The sequence below is a fragment of the Hirundo rustica genome, chromosome Z, assembly GCF_015227805.2.
Source record: "Hirundo rustica isolate bHirRus1 chromosome Z, bHirRus1.pri.v3, whole genome shotgun sequence".
Lineage (NCBI taxonomy): Eukaryota > Metazoa > Chordata > Aves > Passeriformes > Hirundinidae > Hirundo > Hirundo rustica.
Genome location: NC_053488.1, coordinates 35,810,224 through 35,828,551, shown reverse-complemented (window position 1 = coordinate 35,828,551; position 18,328 = coordinate 35,810,224). Strand labels below are relative to the sequence as shown.

Here is an 18,328-nt window from a genome sequence, read left to right as displayed (position 1 = left end):
GTGGAATGAAAAGAGGAAAAAACATGAAGAAACTTACTGAATTTTTTAAGAACATCCTTCTTCTCCTCTGTTTTTTCATGGACTGGTTCTTCCACAACTTTAGCTCCTTGTGTAGGTAAAAGATTATTCAGATAGTTCATAGCATTCAGCAGAGCTTCAGTATGCAAATGAATATCTAGAGAAGAAAAGTTCACCTGAAAGAAAAATTTTTGTTTATCCAGTACATCTCTCTTCCCAAACTGAGAAAATTACGTTAAAAAAATATATCATACCTTTATTTTCTGTAGAACATTCTGACAGACAGTTTTCAGTTCTGGTCCTTTAATATCAGTCTATTTCACCAAAAGTGCACATAAAACAAACAAATCAGAAGCTTGTAAATTCCATTAAAAGAAAACTTATTTTCAAAACCACTACAACTTAGGATGTAGAAGTTATTTTGTTGAAGGAGCAGACAGACTTTGCACATGACATTCAAGATGTTAAAAACATCAATAAGTAAGGAAAAAACCTTCAACATCTGCTGCATATTAATGTGATGTTTATGACAGGCTTACAATTCAAAAGCAAACCCTACTCTTTCCCAACCTTTATATACTCCAGAGTGAGAAGATCATCTTCTACATTATCCAATGTAGTAATTATGTAAACTGGCTTGTCATTATCATCTAAAAAAAAAAAGAAAAAGAAAAAAGGGAATATAGAAATTTACTTTTTTTAAAAGAAAAAAAATTAAAATTTTCTTAATCTATAAACTGCCAACTAGGCTACTAGCTGTCATCACTGTTTAATCACAAAACTTCTTCTTCAGGTGGAAAACAGTTAAACATCTCTCTAAAATCATCAGCACCAGAACATATTTACCAAAGAACTAATAAAATGATGAGCTCCTGATTTACTTGCCCTCAGCCCTGCATTTAACTTAGGAAGCAAATCTTCCTTATCTGACAAAGGCCCTACAGAGTTTTTGAAGAAAAACTCACAGTGTTATTTGTGAATAATTCCTTGACCAGATTATAAATACTTACCAATATACTCCGGGCACAGAAGACCAACTTCACGAAGGAAAGCATTTCCAGTCATGTCAAATGTTCTTATTTTAAGTTCAGTGCCTAAGCCCAAAATATCAAGCTGGAGCACAGGCATCTCAGCATCACCAGTAAGACGGCACAATTTAATTAAGACCTAAAAAAAGAACCAAAACACATACCCAAAACCAGTAAGGGATTATAAGAAGTATAAAAACATCTTCGTTTTTATATAGGATATATATTTACTTAAATTTTATTGGTTAATGTCTATTGTTGTATTGATAATTTAACTTTATATAGCAAATGTCTTAGAAAAAAATAAACAATTCAACAAGCAGTACTGGTTGCTGTTACTGTAACAAAACCTTCAAACATGCATGTAAGTAATACTAAAGTAACAGTTACACAAACTAAATTATCTTTTAAAAAATTCTGTACAGCACTCAGCAATGTCTAGTACAGTCAAAACTAGATTTTCAGTCTCCACAAAGTGTTTACTGCTTTCAATGGAATTTCTCTGAATTTTCCTGCAAAGAGTTAGATTACCAAGCTGAATGTCTAGCAAGAGGATTTACTATATTTTCACCAATGCTTGACAATACTTTTGTTAAATAAATACGTAGCTGAGCTGTTATATCTGACTTTGACAACCAAACAAGTATGTTTTCTTCCTTTCTATGTAAAGTCGTCTACAAATAAGAAAAATTAAACCAAAACCCAGTAAGTAATTTTAAACTACGAGGACAACAGAGGTGATTTCTAATAGATTCCCAATTAAATTTTTTTTAAAGACTGTAAGTTAGTTTTCATTATAAAATAATGTAAAACACTGCATCTTCCTTTTTAGACTAATAGCTCTAAATAAGGTCTTTTTATCACATACAGTACATTTCAGTTTTATTTGTAGCAAAAATGTAGTACGCTACAAGCTAGTTCTCATGTTCTGTAAGCCCTACACTAAAACAGAATTTGTGAAGTTAACTGAATTTGTATGATTTACTTTCAAAATAAGCATAAAGTAAAATACAATGAGCTGCAGGAATAACAGTGTCATAGCCATGATGGTCTAATGACAAAACAACAGCATTGAGATGCCACCTCTTTTACTAGAACTGATACATTCGGCAAGTGTTCTTGCATTTGGATAAAATACTGTTTCTTTCCCCGCCATGAGCCTGAAACAGCAACACAGAAAACTCTTTATGATGAAAATGTTACAGATTTACATGTGTGGACAACAGCATCTGTGAAAAACCGGAACAGAAAAATACAGAAAAATGCTTGTTACAACATAAAAGATTAATTAAGTTTTCCCATTGACCACAGCAGTATTTGAAAAAAGATGCCACAAGCACCTATTTAGCTAAAACAAATATGCAATGTGATTTCTGAGACGTAGGTAAAGAAAATTCAGTTACAAAGCGAGTTGGGAAATCAAGCGGATAAATCAAAGCTGAAATTTCAGTGATGACAAGGACACAGAAGCACAACTACGACTTGGAAAAAACTGTGCATAATAGTTTCAGGGAAAAATGGGGAATGAATCTCTGTAGATATGGACTTATAAACACAACAAACATGGAAAAATTATAGTCCTGCTGTAAAGGAATTTAAAAAGTAATTTTACCTCAGCTACTTCAAACTTTAGCTGGAAATCTGTCATATTTTTCAAAGACTCTTGTTTGCGTAGGGTTTTTCGCCTTGTACTGACAGCTTGCTTGAGGGAATGAGATGGGACTTCAAAAAACGGCACATCTTCCACAGGGCTGCTTAGTGCATCATAAAATTCTTCTTCTGATTCTAAGGATTAATTCACAATAACATTACATACACAGTTTACACAGCCAATATTTTACAGTATTATAACCTAGAGTTGTTATATCTACATCTATAAAAGCTTAAACATACAAGTATCTAGCTGACAACTAACAATCAATAAAATCTGGTTTCATATCCATCTCAGCTCCTGCCTCCACAACTTTACACCACACCTACAGCTGCCTCCATCATGTCATCATAAACTTCAGATGTCATTAGCTAATTCCTTCTGTCAGGACTCTCTTACTTTTGGCTTTACAAAACGCAGCACAAATGATGCTTTGTCTCGCCTTTGGTGTGACCTAATAGCTAAATTCATCTGCTGGTCAGACTGCTGTTGACAGAACAGGAGCCTTGGCATCAATATCAGGCACACTACTTGGGATTTCTCCCTGCTGTAGATCTCCCATTTCAGAGAGACTCCTAAGAACTATCAAGCTTTTAATCTACTGTACATTAGCACAGAAGTATAACAAGGACAAATAGATTGCACTATCCTGTGAAGGTCTTTTCCTTCACCTAAAAACCATAAACAGCATGGTATAAGGTAAGTGAGGAAGAAGTACTCTTCTAAAAAACTCAACAAATTACATAAAGTATTTCATAATGCCTAAAAGCAGCCCTGAGTTTTTGGAGAGTGAGGTTAGAGAATGAATATAAATCACTTAAAAGGACTGTACAGCTGTATGTATAGTATAGATTAAAAATCAGACTTGATTCAAATCTAAATCTAGCTATCACTTTCTCAAATTACTTGTTGCCATCATGCATTTTTCACTGCAGCCTAATTTTTAAGAACAAAGACATTTCCACTCTCCTCCTGGACACTTAAAGGAACTCATGTAGAAGCAGATGAAGATGCACAAATACATATTTTTACACATACTGTATACATGCTGAATTTAAAGCTATAAAGTAGACATAATAACTTTGCTGGTAGTTTTGACAGTGCTTGCTAACCACACAAATCATTAACTTGAGAAAGGAATACTAGGTCTGGTTCTCTGTTTCTCCAGCTGAGTGTTTCAGCATCACAGACATAACTGACACTGAAATAACACTGATATATTTGATTATTTTTCTAATAGAACTACTAGATGAAATGTTACAATCTAGATAAGCTGTTTTGAACAGCAAGGCAGTATTGAACACAACTGCTTGTCCCACAGCCGATCTTCTGCTTTATCCAGTAGAAGTCAAAGTATTTGTTTATAAAAACACAGCAGTTTCTAATGGTCATTGTTTCACTACCCTGTAATTTAAATAAATCCACCTAAATAAGAGAGAAATCCCTCACCATAAGAAAATAATTAAAATCATCATCAGAGGACTAAGTACATGCTAAAGCTAAAAATTTCATACTACTTCAGATGCCCTGAATAGAGATTTGCAACAATATATGCCCTGACAAAAATAAACCCACCATGCAAAAAAATTTTCCTGCTATACCCCCAGAAAGGGAATGACAAAAACAAGCACACAGAATTTTACTGCTGTGAGAAAATACTCAAGTAGTTTGTACGGTATCAACTATAAGCTAAACATAACACTACTCAGCCCTTGAGAACTTGAAATAAAGCCCCAATATCCTTGCTTCCAGCAAGAATAATAAATTAATTCAAAGGACTCAAAAACTTCTCAACTTGATGCACTTCTTATGCTAGACTTTAAAATAAATTATATTACCTGACTCAGCAAATGAATGAAGATCCAAAACAGGATACACGCCTTGAGATAAATGTGGTGCTGAAAGCACAGGGGACACTATAGCCTGAAACATGAGACACCATAATTTTTTTTCCTGTATTTATTGGTCATGCTATTTCATGCATATATGCTGCATCCAAATTTTACAACTTAGAGAAACTTAGCTTAAGTGCAAATCAATAAAGTTAAACACTTACATTACTAAAATTATAAGCATGAGGAGAAATAAGGCCGAAAATGGGTAGAAGCAGCAGCTATTGCATTTGCATCTAACTAGAGAGAGCACACCAGGAAACACAGTGAAGAGGTTCAAGCATTCAACTTCACAGACCAAAAGATGATCAGAAATGGCACATGATATAAAAACCATAAAAGACAAAACCTAGTCCCTCAAAGGGCCACTATACAGCAACTTCAGAGAACAATAAAGACTGATGGTTCTTCACACAAGTGCTGGGCACAGAAAAAAGAGATACACAAAATATTAGAGCAGACAGGACTGCTTTGTATTTCATAGAATCATAGAAACATTTACGTTAGAAAATTTCCATTTCAGATCACCATGTCCAACTGTAAACCCAGCACTGCCAGAGATGTGGTGAACTTAAATGCCACATCTACAAGTCTTTTAAATAGCTGCAGGGATGGTGACTCATCCCCTGGGCAGGCTGCTCCAATGTTGGACAATAATTCTGGTGAAAAAACTTTCCTAATATCCCATCTAAACCTCCTCTGGAGCAATCTGAGGCCATTTACTCCTGGCACGTCTCACTTGGGAGAAAAGACCAACACCTCAATCTTTCTTGCAGTGAGGAGCCCAAAACTCAGCACAGGATTTGAGATGTAGCTCCACCAGTGCCAAGGACAGCAGGACAATCACTGCCTTGGTCCTACTGGTAACACTACTCCTGATATAGGACAGGATGCCCCTTGGCCTGCTTGGCCACTTGGGCACCCACTGGCTCATGTTCAGCTGCCTGTTAACCAGTATCCTCAGTTCCTTATCTGCTGCACAGCTTTCCAGCCACTCTGTCCTCAGCCTGTAGCACTGCTTGGGGTAGTGACCCAAGTGTGGGACCTGCACTTCAGAACTGCACGGCTTCAGATACCAGGGGAAAAAAAAACAACTAGTAAGGTACTGAGAGGAGGCCTCACAGTAGTCTTCATCTTTCTCACAAGAGGAAGCAGAGGGCCAGACTTCTCTGGTTTTCTTCTCTCTGGTAACCAGTGACAGGACTCAAGGGAACAGCATGAAGGGTGTCAGGGAGGTTTACACCAGGAAAAGATCCTTTCCCAATAAAGTGGTTGAGCACTGAACAGGCTCCCCAGGGAAGTGGTGACAACACCAGCCTGAGAGAGCTCAAGAAGCGTTTAGACATTGCTCTCAGGTACATGCTGTGACTCTCAGGGATTGCCAGGAGTTGGACTTTGATGACCCTTGTGGGTGCTTTTCAGGATGATCTATGATTTTGAGTCTTCAATTGTGAAATGCAGTTATGCACAACCCTTAGTAACTGAAAATATGTGAAATGCCACTAGAATGCACTCTAGAACAGGAATCCTCCACTCCATGTGGTAGCATCTATGATGGAATAAATTCTCTTAGTAAAAGTACCCGAATGATTTATTCATCATCAAGTCTCAGAAAGCAATCTCAGCAATCTGAGTTTGTAAGGAATGAGAATCACCTGCAAATTCCACACGTCCATGTATTATATATGTGCCTTGCACAGAATATCAAAGTAAGAGGAGAACTGTGTGCTGTGTGCACTTTCTTTCTTCTTGAGTGCTTTTTGCTCTGGACTGCACGGTTGATGGCAGTTCTTTCCCTGCACCTTCTCCTCTCCCTGTTACTGCACCCTCCAAAGCTCGGGCTCAGACAATTATTCACAAAAATCACAGTATCAAACCTATAAATCATGGCAACAAGAAACATTAATCTTGAACATTATTTCCAAGGCTATATTTTTCATCTTACTCTCAACATTCTCACATCTCTCTTGGTCTCTAGCCCACATAATCTGACTTTACTGAATATATTCATGTCTCCAAGTAATACACAGACAAAGTATTTAAGAGTCTTGTAACTGTGGAAGTGTCTCATCTGTAACACTTCCACATCCGAAGAAAACAAGGAGAAAAAACTGTGAAATTTAACTTCATAGTACCAAACCATGAAAAATAGCCTTACACACTGAAGCATCTTCTTGGACTAAAATGCTGAGCCCAAAAATGTAGAAGGACCTGTTGCAAAATGTCTTCTGTTTTCACAGCTCAAGAACACTTTCACCACTAACTCAGAATGTAAAGAAGAAAACAGCACTCTGAAAAAGGATTTCACATCCTTTTCAGTTCAGAAATTATGTGATACTAACGATGTTCAGAACAATTACAGCTGTAAGAGTGAAACCATGGGAGTATACCTGCCACCATCAAAGCAAAAAAACCCACCCACATTATTAATTTAACACCAGCAATTAAAGCCTGTCAAGTTCTGAAGTAAATGGAATCTTGAGCAGACAGGTTTAAGCATAAGTTTTGATATGTATTTACATATAATGCAAATATATTTATATGTGGTCCACAGTCTTACTTCATCTAATGTATATAACAACTAATGTACAGGTATAACTAACAACTTCAACATCGCTTAAAATAATTCTGATGTAATAATTGAATTCTATAATTAAATTCAAGTATAGTCAGTGTTATAAGGCACAGGACAATCATCTTGTAAATGCAGATTCTATTTATGTTAAAGTAAAGCCCAATACTTACCCTCAAAAAAAATTAGTCTGTGATTAGGTGCACAAAACAACAGAGACTAAGGCAGGTTTTGGCTGGGTATATTATTAATATTTGAATAGTGAAAGAAGTCAGAATTAGCTAAAATTTTAATGGCACCACCAAAGAGATTGCAAGAACCACACAAAGGAAAACAATCTTCACACTCTATATATTTTCAATAGGTATGGATGCCTAATTGTTGCATTTACTGTTAGTAAATATGCTAATATAACCCACAGAAAATACCAAACTGCAGCAACAGATTTCCAGAACAGTACAGAATAATTCATACAAAATGGAAAGATAATTATCTTTCAAAATAATCTAAAAAAAACCCAGATACAAAGATGGCCCCTAGTCCTGTAGAAGCAAGTGCATGAGTTACTAAATGACAGATTGTTAGAAGTATTTACAAATGACAAAAAAATGGAGAGACAAATTTTGTCTTTGACTTTTAAGATTTCACATATATTCTAATGATAGGACTGCTTTACACATATATAAAACATAGCCAGACCACAGAGACTAGTCACGTAAAAAATTAGCAACTGTGAGTTTATTTCCTAATTTTGTTAAGATCAGCTCAATAGGTGAAGTATATTTTTCAGGAATAGTAAGGAGACAAACTTCTGTTCTGAAGAAGGTATAAAACAGTGACCCAAACCATTTTCACCAAGGAAAAGAAGTGGTGAAAGAGCAAGAACTACTCTCCAAACTCCTAATGATGACAAGTGCAAAGAACTTCCACCCCTGAGTTACATTGTGTAATGGACTTGAAACGGGAAAAGAACTGAGGTCAGCTGAAAAAAGACTGCTATTTTTGGCAGGCAGGCATTGTTTGTAAAAAAAATAGTGACTAGTTTTCGTTTGCCTTTTGAATCTCTCATCTAATATCACATAATACTTGAAACTTCAAATATTCGAGCATTTTAATGTTTTCTTCGCTACACAAAACAGCTGAACCCAAATTCAGCAGCACACAATACATGTGTAAATTTGAAGATACAATTTAACTAATCGTCGACAAAATGGAGTATGTTTGTTAGTCAAGACTGTTATGAACTACAAATTAATTCCCACAGTAGTAAAACTCTGAAGGGTTCTATTTTAAATCCAAACACTGGACATCTATTTCATAACGACTGGCTGAAGTTCACAATAAACTAACTAAATAGCAAGAAAATTTTCTACAGCTTAGAAAACAAGCTAATGTTTTCAAGAGGCCCTAAGTCAACGCTTGTTCATTGCTTTCTTGTGCACCTTTCAAAACTGGAATGTTAAGATCAAGAAGGTATTTTTTTCTGATAATTTTTAACAAAATCTCTTTTAAAAACCTTACCTCAGTCATTTTTGGAGGAGAACTAGTAGCAGGCGCACTTTCTGGTTTAGGAATGCTATCAATTAGCTCCAAGATACTTGTCACCTTCTGGTCAGATATTTGAATAGAAAGTAAAGGCAACTGTCCTGACAGCTTGAACCTGTTTTTTTAAAGAATAAAAGTCAAAAGTTTGACAGTTAAATCTTAAAATTTTTTCAACCAAACTTCACATTATTTTTCTTCTGAAAAACACAAAAGTCTTCCTGGTCAGAAAATTCTTCATCTAACCATTGCATATAGTGTGTATATATACACATATGTGTGTGTGAGTGTGTGCGTGTGTGTGTGTATGTGTATATATATATATGCACAACCCTTCTGTTGCACAGAGGAAAGTTATTGATCAGCAAATACCCACTTAGTAGCATAATTTATATTACAATTTGCTACAAAGTCTTGTGGATCAGGACTAAAAATACTACTAATAACCATTCCTGATTAGTTTACCTAATGCATATTTTCCTTATAATCAGAAATTGCTCCCTCTTGTTCATGCATTTAATTTAATTACTTACAATAAATCACATAACTAAGTTTTTACACAGCCTTTTACAGAAGAGAAGGTGAAAGGGGTTTTTTTTGCATATGAATGTTTAGGGCTCAAAACATCAAAAAAATAATACAAAATACTTCCTAGAACTCATGTACAGTTAAGCAGACTATAGCAGTAGTCTAGATCTTTAACAAAGGAATAAACATATGACAATACAGGGTATAAAAGAAAAAAACACCTTTAAAAATGAAAACAGTAAAACATACTTTAAGTGTACTTTAATAGGATTTGGCTAAAAAAAAAAAAAATAGAATCCCAAACATAAACACTGAGTTTTTAAAGACTCAAAACATGACTTAGTTTCTCACACAAGTGAGTGTAACATAAGGATGCAGAAAATTTACTCAAAGAACATATTGTGGTTTAATTACAACTTCTAGTTAGAAGTTAGAACAAAGAGGTCTGTTCAACAGGCAGCATAATGCATAGTATGTACAGAACAAGACAAGCTATTTCCTTCCACTTTTGATGTGCGTAACTCACATCTTAGTCTTCAAAATGACATAAAATATCATATAATAAAAGACTGAAGATGTGAGAACTAAAAGCTCCAGATTTTCAATCCATCTCAGCTAACTTTGATACTATGAGAGTATCTGCAGCTTCTGACACTTAAAGAAGTACAAAATTGTACATGTTAAACTACAACAGCAACTTGTTTCTTTCAGTTTATGAATTTCCTCACATCCTTTAACTTACAGGATTAATTCTCAACTACTATTCTTATTCTTAATTTCAGTTCTATCAGAGAGAGATTTAGACTCTTCCTTTTTTTTTTACCTCTTCGTTCTATCTGTGTACATTGTTAAGACGTTTGGTGAGCATTTGTACAACAGACAGCCCATACAGTTAGAAGGAAGGCACTCAGCAGATAACTGCAAATAATCTGGGCTCTCAACACAGCTCTTTAAATGAAAGCTTTTAAGGTTTGGAAAACCTCCATATGGAGAATTAATTACACCCCATTTGTAGAGACTGAGGCACAGAGAAGCTAAGTGCTTCAATTGGTGAGGAAATCTGTGCAGAAACTTCTTTCAAGCTCAGTCTGGTTGTGTTTAGAGAGAAAGAATGTTAAAAGAATGCCACAATCAAAGCTGCAAATAGATATATTCCTTCACATTGGAATCTTTATTGTGTTTTTAACATTGCTATTATATAGGATGTTTTTAACATTGCTATCCTAATACTTTCTTCATACACCTTCAAAAACCATATGACAGACTCTCAGATGCCTCCTCCATAAAATGGAAGAACCATACAACAGGACAAAATAAACATTAAAAAAATATAAAACCTTACACAGGCTATGAAACTACAGAATCATCTTAGTGATTCTAAATGTGATGTAACAGAAACCGTAAGGAGAATCCTATTACCAGAAATGAAAGAAATGCAGATATTCATATCCAATCAGAATGGATGTCCATTTTGAGGATTAGGAAATATGAGTAGATGAAAACACAGACAAACACTGAAAGTCCTTTGATAGTCATTAACAAAATTACCTAAATTAGTATTCTCCTCAAGGCAGCAATATAGAAATATGCCTTTCTAAACAAAGTCAGGACAAAATATAGTAAATTCGTTACTGTTTTGAACAACAAAATTGCAAGGAATTCAAATGAGTTCAATGGTCACTGAAAGATATGCAATCAAAGAAATAAAAAAATACAGACAACCAATCATCTGTTTTTCAGATGATTACATGTAAAACAGGGGCCATCCAAACTAAGAAACTAATTTGTAAAAATCTGCTGCTTTAAACAGCAATTCTGCTACTAAGGTTTGCTGTAAAATTAACATCTTTCCACTCATCTTTCTCAACAGAACTATACTGTTCGGTGTAGACAGTTCCAAATATTTATTTTAAAAATGCTGGAAAAATATAATACTGGGTTTACAGGACAGCATACTTATAAAAACTGAAATATAAAGGAATAGATATATTTACACTAAAAATACATTTTATGTATGTATGTATGTATGTATGTATGTAACTGATGTTAGTATAATACCCTACTCAACACTAAAATTTACTAAAATTTAGGGGACTCTTGCTGACACAAAAGCTACCGTTAACCTTTATCATTTGTGACCATCATTTGTAATACAGAGAAAAATTAGGCAGAAATTTTCCAGAATCAGTTTGGATACATTAATTGCCAAAGCACATCTGATGGTCAAGAGAGTTAGGCAAGTAGTATTGCAATACTGCAACATGTATACTCATTAAGAGAAGATGCTCCTTAATCCAGGTTATACCTGTGCAATTTTTGAGAGATGTGAATTATAAACCTACATTAAAATAATGTCATTCTGTAATATGACTATAGAAATGAAATCTCACTTTCTAACATAAAAAGATTCCTGTGAATTGCATTCCCCTTATTTGACCTCCACCAAACAGAGAAAAAGTAAAGAGGGAAAACATTAAGATGTTTTACAAGCATCAAAATTCAGAACCTGGCATCCAGTTTCCAGAAGGTGGCAGCATTACACTATACAATCACTGTTCATTATTAACAGTACTAATGATTTTCTTCTGATTGGTACAATTTCCATAACTAACAAGATTTTGCTAAATGACCCTAAGTGCAAACTCAAGAACTAAGAGCTGTTTCTTCGACAAGTGATCCATAGCAGGTAAAATAACTAGAGCAATAACCCAAGTCAAAGTCAAAAGAGTATGACAGCACAATATTTTCAAATTTTCAAAATATTTTTTGGTATTTACAGAAGTGATTTTTAGTTCAGATTTTATCTCCTTGGTATTTTCAATAAGAAATGAAATGTAGCTACTAGGAAGACTGAATTAGAAGAGGCAGTAATATTTTTAATAAAAATCTTTAAATATGTTAAACATACTACTTTAACATTCCATTGCCTTTTCAGTATCTGAAAACTTACTTTAATTTCTTTTCTATTTTTCTACATAAATGTATTTTGCTTCCAAGATTTATATGTAGTCAACACAAAAGTGCACAGGTATGACTAGATCCTTATTTTTTTCCTCTTTTCCCCCTCAGAAAAAAGTCATTTACTGTAAAATTTCAAACTTGGGAAAAATACATACCTGGGCATTCTTGCATCTGTAACAACCATCGCCCTGCTAAATTCCAGTTTTACATCCAAGGGCTGCAAGATACACTGAGATGAATTTTTCAGCTTCCTAGCTTCTCGCCAATTCTCATCTAGAAGAGCAGAGAAAATCTACTTTAAACATTGAAAGAGATTCCTTCTCAGTAAACATCACAGAATTCAAGTACCTGACATTACTATGTATTGCTAAAAACTCAGGTGCCACAATCTCTTTTACAGTTCTATCAATAGACATATTTATACATGATCTGAACTTCAGACATATAAGACATTAATAATTTCTCGTATTCTCATCTGCACAGCCACCCCACCCATGGGGTAGACTTCTAAAGACCCAATTCTTAATATGCATGGTATTGGGATTTTAGGCTCCATAGGATTAAGAATTCAATGCTTAAGACTTCACTGATTATAACGGACTTGTTGCTAGTTTCCAAAATGTTAAAGTTTCCTTTGATACCTTATTGAAGTAAATTGACTCAGATTCTTGAAGTAGTTTGATTCTCATCCTTTCTTTACCCTCAAAAAAATGATCAAACCTACAACTATTTGTGGATTCTGTTTTAAATCTGCAGAAAAGCAAAGGCACTGAGGGAAAATACCATAAACAAAATAATTACAGTCTTACATTTATTATGCAAAAAATCAAATGAGATGTATTTAACAAAAGAAATTTATAACAAATTTGCTAAGATTAGAATTGAAGTTCTAAAGGTATGTTTTGGAAATTTGTAACATGTTCATAGTACTGAATTTAGAACACTCATGTTTGAAGAAGTACATTCCAAAAGATTCTCCACTGCTTCAGCTAAAAATATGAGGCACAACAACCATTACATTATATTTAGTCATATAAAGAAAGATTACTTTCATGACTACTCACTATGTTTGCTGTACAGTAACTGCATACTGCTGAGCTGGACATCAAAACTGTCATATGCTCTTGACATTATATCTTCAATAGAGGTTTGTCCTACTTTGATTTCTGATAAATCAGAACGACTTTTGCTTCTCATCTTAAAACAGGTAAAAAAAAAAAAAAAAAAAAAGCATAAATCAATTTCAGAAATATTCAAAGCATTAATTCTACAAATACTTGTTCCTACCACAACAAATGATTCAGTCCTCACTATAGGTCATAGAGTCTTACAACTATCACAGCACAGCAAATATCTAAAATTCCTAGACTGCATCAAAACAAAAACAGAGTATTAACACCATTTCTTCCTCAAAGAAACAAACACAAAGTGAATTAATATATACTCTGTACATAATGATTTTCCTTAATAAGTGGCTAATACTCCAAAGTAAAAAGTCTCAAACCTTTTATAAGTAGAATAATAATTCATATTTTTTATATATAAAATATTACTGCATTAAACAACGCAGACATGAAATTTATTTCTGAATCCTGTCGAATTCAGCTGCAACACATGAGAGAGGAAAAGATGATTTGGACTTTATCATCAATGTCTTTCCTTTAGTTTCAGTCAATATTCCTTTGAATCAGCTTTGGGACACCCACACTTCTTTGGTATTTCACATTTGAATGTGCACTCTCTGATGTTCATCTCTTGATGTCCTCATCCTTATATGTCTAATAATTTTGGATTCATATTTGCTTTTGACAAGCCCAGCTAATATCCAAAAGAACTGAGAGGTTTAAAAACTACCATCTAAGACACAGCATTTATTTTTCAGTACTGCTGGACTGTAAGTCCATTGTAACTTTCATATTAAAATAACTAATAAATTCAGAATAACTAAATTAATAATCCTATTTATCTACTGAGACAGTTTCCATTTTAACATGCCATTTTTCCTCCTGGGGCTTGATCTTTTCCAGTATGCAACTGTGGGAAAAAGACTACTTGTTTTGTGTTAAGCATAGTCATTCAACAAACAACCCACCTCTCACATAAGTATATGTCAATCAAAGTGGATACAGAATTACTAATCATATCCTGAGAAGAAATTGAATTTTCTCTTATGGTATTTCTAGTTTCTATTGAATCAGAGGAACCAATCTAGGAGTCACATTCATGACAAAAATTACTCATCCAGTTCAGGAAAAAGATCTCACAGACATACTTAAGTCTTGATTTTGAAATATATTCTTCTATGTAATTATTCCAAGAATAATCTTGGTGAGTTGGAAAAGGAAGTGGGCTATTATATCTAGTGGGATTAGGTCCAGGAGGCTGTCTCAAGCACACAAACAAAGTGCCAACTCTACAAACTGCCTAAAAATGACCAACAATAAGAAGAGCTGGTAAAATTATTTGTCACTGATATAACTTGGATTTTCAACCTGCTCACATAATTTTTAGCATCTACTTTTTCACTAATTCTAATTTCTGAAGCAATCCAACACATACTTTTTAAATGTGACCTATTGCATGGGCCTGCACTTGGACTGGGGCAGCCCCTGTTACCAAAGCATGGTACCACCACAACTGATGCACCTGATCACAGCTCTGGCGGGAACATGCTGCAACCCAGGTGCAAGGCTGCAGGATGTGCTCAACTCTTATGCCAACATAGAAAGAAGCAGTGAGCACACCTGTGAGAGGCATGACCAGGTAGAGAATACCTCTGCTTAGTGACATAGCTCAGGAGGTGGGCAGCAGGTCAAGCTGACTGACAGACATCTGAATGTGAGCCAGGGAATGCCCAGGTGGCCAAAAAGCAATAGTGTGGCCAGCAGAACAAGGCAAAGGATTGACCCCTTGTACTTGGCATTGGTGAGGCTGCACCTTGAATACTACGCTTTATTTGGGGATCCTCATAGCAACGAAGACATTGGGGTGCTGGAACATGTCCAGAGGAGGGCAACAGAGCTGGGGAGGGATCCGGAGCACAGGTCCTGTGAGGAGTAGCCAAGGGAGCTGGAATTCTTTAGTCTGGAGGAGAGGAGGAGGAGCAGGGCCCTTACTTTAAAACTACCTGAAAGGAGCCTGTAGCTCTTGAGGATGCAGGTAGAGATTTAGTCTCCTACCCCAAGAAATGCGTAACTGAATACGCAGAAACAGCCTCAACTTGTACCAGAAATGGTTTAGAATGGATATTAGGAAAAATTTACTGACTGAAAGGGTCACCAAGCACTGGAACAGGCTGCCCAGGGACATGGTTGAATCACTGTCCCCAGAGGAATTTAGAAGCCATGTAGACACAGCACTTAGGGTCATAATTTAGTGGTGGACATGGTATTACTGGGTTAATGGCTGGACTCAAGGATCCTTGGTTTGACCTCAAAGGTCTTTTCCAATCTAAGTGATTCAGTAGTTCTGTGATCAATATATAATTGCTGCTGATAATGGGACTAAGAGTTGCCCGATGGAGTAGGGCCTGGGAGTGGATGAAAAGCTGGACGATACCTGGCAATGTGCACTTGCAGCCCATTAAGCCAAACAAATGCTGGGCTGCATCCAAAGCAGCATGGCCAGCAGGGGATTCTGCCTCACTACTCCACTCCTCACCTGGAGTACTGCAATCAGTGGGAGCAGGTCCAGAGAAGGGCCAGAAAATTGACCAGAGGGACATCTCCTCTAAGAAAAAGGCAGAGAGAGTTGGTGTCGTTCAGCCTGGAGAAGGCTCTGAGGAGACTTTTCATCAGCCTTTCAACATTTAAAATAGGCCAAAGAGAAAGATGATAATAGACTCTACCAGGACCTGTTCTGACAAGTCAACGGGTAACACTTTAAAACTAAGAGTAGATATAGACTAGATATAAGGAAATTTCTTACTATGAGTGTGCCGAGACACTGGTATGAACTGCCCAGAGAAAGGGGAGATGCCCACCCCTGGGAACATTCAAGGTCAGGATGGACAAGTGACTGAGGAACCTGATCTAGTTAAAGATCTCTGCTCATTGCAGGGAGGTTAAACTCAATGAATTTTAAAGGTCTCTTCCAAGCCAAACCATTCTATAATTCTAACTGAAATCATATGTTCAGAAAGTAATTATGTGGAAATTACATAGAAAACTAACTCTCTTTAGCAGGATTTGACGATTTGAAGCAAGTTTTTACAAAAAAACAGACAGCAATCTAAACAGATAGTAAGTGGCAGAAGCAATCTTACCCAGAGTACAAGTTAAAAAAATCTGAATTGCCTGTACACATGTAAGGTATTTACCCTAAAGATCAGAAGTTCATCAGTGAGTAAGAAGATTGCTAATAATATGGACAAAGTTTCCTCTGTTTTATTTCAAAGTCAATTTCTATTTTATAGTGATAAATTATAATTTTACATATGTCATGCAAAGGAAAAGTCAAAAATAGAAATCATTATCACAAATATACCTCTAACTTTATCCAAATTATCTTAAAAATTTCCAGTATGTTTACTTTTCTCATTTTAAAGTAAATTCAGTGATTAAAGGGTAAATAATAGTAATATGAAAAATAAGAATACAATTTAATCATGTAAGAAAGAAGTTCACTATTTTATATAGGCAATGTAAAAAATTATTAGACATTTTCCATGTAACAGTCCAAAGTATCAATAGTTTCATACTAGGGAAGGAGTATTTTCTAGCAATTCTTTTGCATTGAACGAGTCCACTGAGAAGAGTTCAGTAACTTCTGGCTTGATTAGAAAGCACTTTGAAATAAATACCTAAAATATAAATTGCAAGAGGTACTTTTACTTAATCACTACTGTAAAACTCAAATTAAGAAACTGCAATCAGGTAAAAGCTGAATTATTATTTTCAGTAAATTACTACATTGGGTAAATACATACTTTAAAACTACCAAGATCCAGAAGTAGTAAATTTGATGTATGATCATAGAATCCTTTTTGTGGAACAATAATGTATGAAGCCATGAGGTTTATTTTGAGGTCAAGAACTTTCTGGGTTTCAATAATATACAACAAACCTGAAAAAATAGTGCAATTATTAAATGTAAACAAACAAAAGTAATTTATACAAAGCCTATAGGATTAAAAGAGAGTGATAAAAAGAGAATCAGGTCTAATATATTTTTTCTAAACCATTCATTATAGACACTCCTTGAAGTATCGCATAGATGAAATGATGATAGCAAACAGTGCTAACTGACAAGTATAGTCAACAACATGACATATGCAAACTCAAAAAAGTTTCCCACTGAGCAGAGGTGAAATGAGAAGAACTGGAATGTGAACTGCAACTCTGAAATTACTGAGTTAACCCACTATGTTCCATAGATTCAGAAATTTAATTGCTCTAGAATTTCTTACTGAGAGTGTCCAACAACACTGGTCGAACTGCTGGTGTTTGTTGATACTGAGATACTCAGCATTCTTTTGAGGGTACAAACAGTATTGGATATACCTCTACAGTAACAATATGCTTAAACTGTAATAAACACAAAGCATGATTTCATATTTCCACAAAAAATTAATTATGATGAACATCACTACATTTGCTAATGAGCAGAGAATAGAGCTATTATATCTAAGCAAATTTAAAATTTCATCTCAGAAATGAACAATGCAATATTGCATCAATATATTCAATATTGCTCAAGAATTTTCTGAAAGAAAAGACAAGCAAGCTGATCCACGTGATTCTGGTTAATCTGATATTAGTCCTTACTTAAATAGTTCACTCAAAGATGAACTAATGAATAAAAATACCATTGATGCTTGATTTCCCTCCCAATACTATCCTGATAAAAGCAATCGATTAAAAAAAACATTTTGCTTGGGTTTTCTTCAAATCTTTATCACTTGAGTATTAAGATTTTTTGATATATTTACAAGTTAATTATTAATAGGTTATAAAATTAAAAGAAGTTTAGGAAAACATCCATTGTTTAGATTTTTCCTTTTAAAAATAATTTATATATGAAATCTCCCCTCGGCATCCACTCCCATCCACAGGAACTCTGTGCTGGACACATCTTGGATTTAAAAAGCCTCAGACATCCTTACTGGAACAAATTAATTCCACAGATCTCAGTGTTA

The 18,328-nt window shown here is 34.9% G+C and overlaps 1 protein-coding gene across 3 annotated transcripts in view; it reads right to left on the bottom strand.

The window, feature by feature from the left end:
* The window catches only part of VPS13A (vacuolar protein sorting 13 homolog A), a 105,280-nt gene that overhangs the window by 61,914 nt on the left and 25,038 nt on the right, over positions 1–18,328 (bottom strand). For all 3 annotated transcript variants that reach the window (XM_040091293.2, XM_040091294.2, XM_040091295.2), the window contains 10 exons: positions 17,120–17,256; positions 13,257–13,389; positions 12,348–12,465; positions 8,683–8,821; positions 4,536–4,620; positions 2,659–2,831; positions 1,029–1,185; positions 589–668; positions 273–332; positions 38–194 (listed from right to left, as the gene is read on the bottom strand). In XM_040091293.2, the coding sequence (XP_039947227.1) occupies positions 38–194; positions 273–332; positions 589–668; positions 1,029–1,185; positions 2,659–2,831; positions 4,536–4,620; positions 8,683–8,821; positions 12,348–12,465; positions 13,257–13,389; positions 17,120–17,256 (1,239 nt within the window). The remainder of the gene's footprint in view (positions 1–37; positions 195–272; positions 333–588; positions 669–1,028; positions 1,186–2,658; positions 2,832–4,535; positions 4,621–8,682; positions 8,822–12,347; positions 12,466–13,256; positions 13,390–17,119; positions 17,257–18,328) is intronic.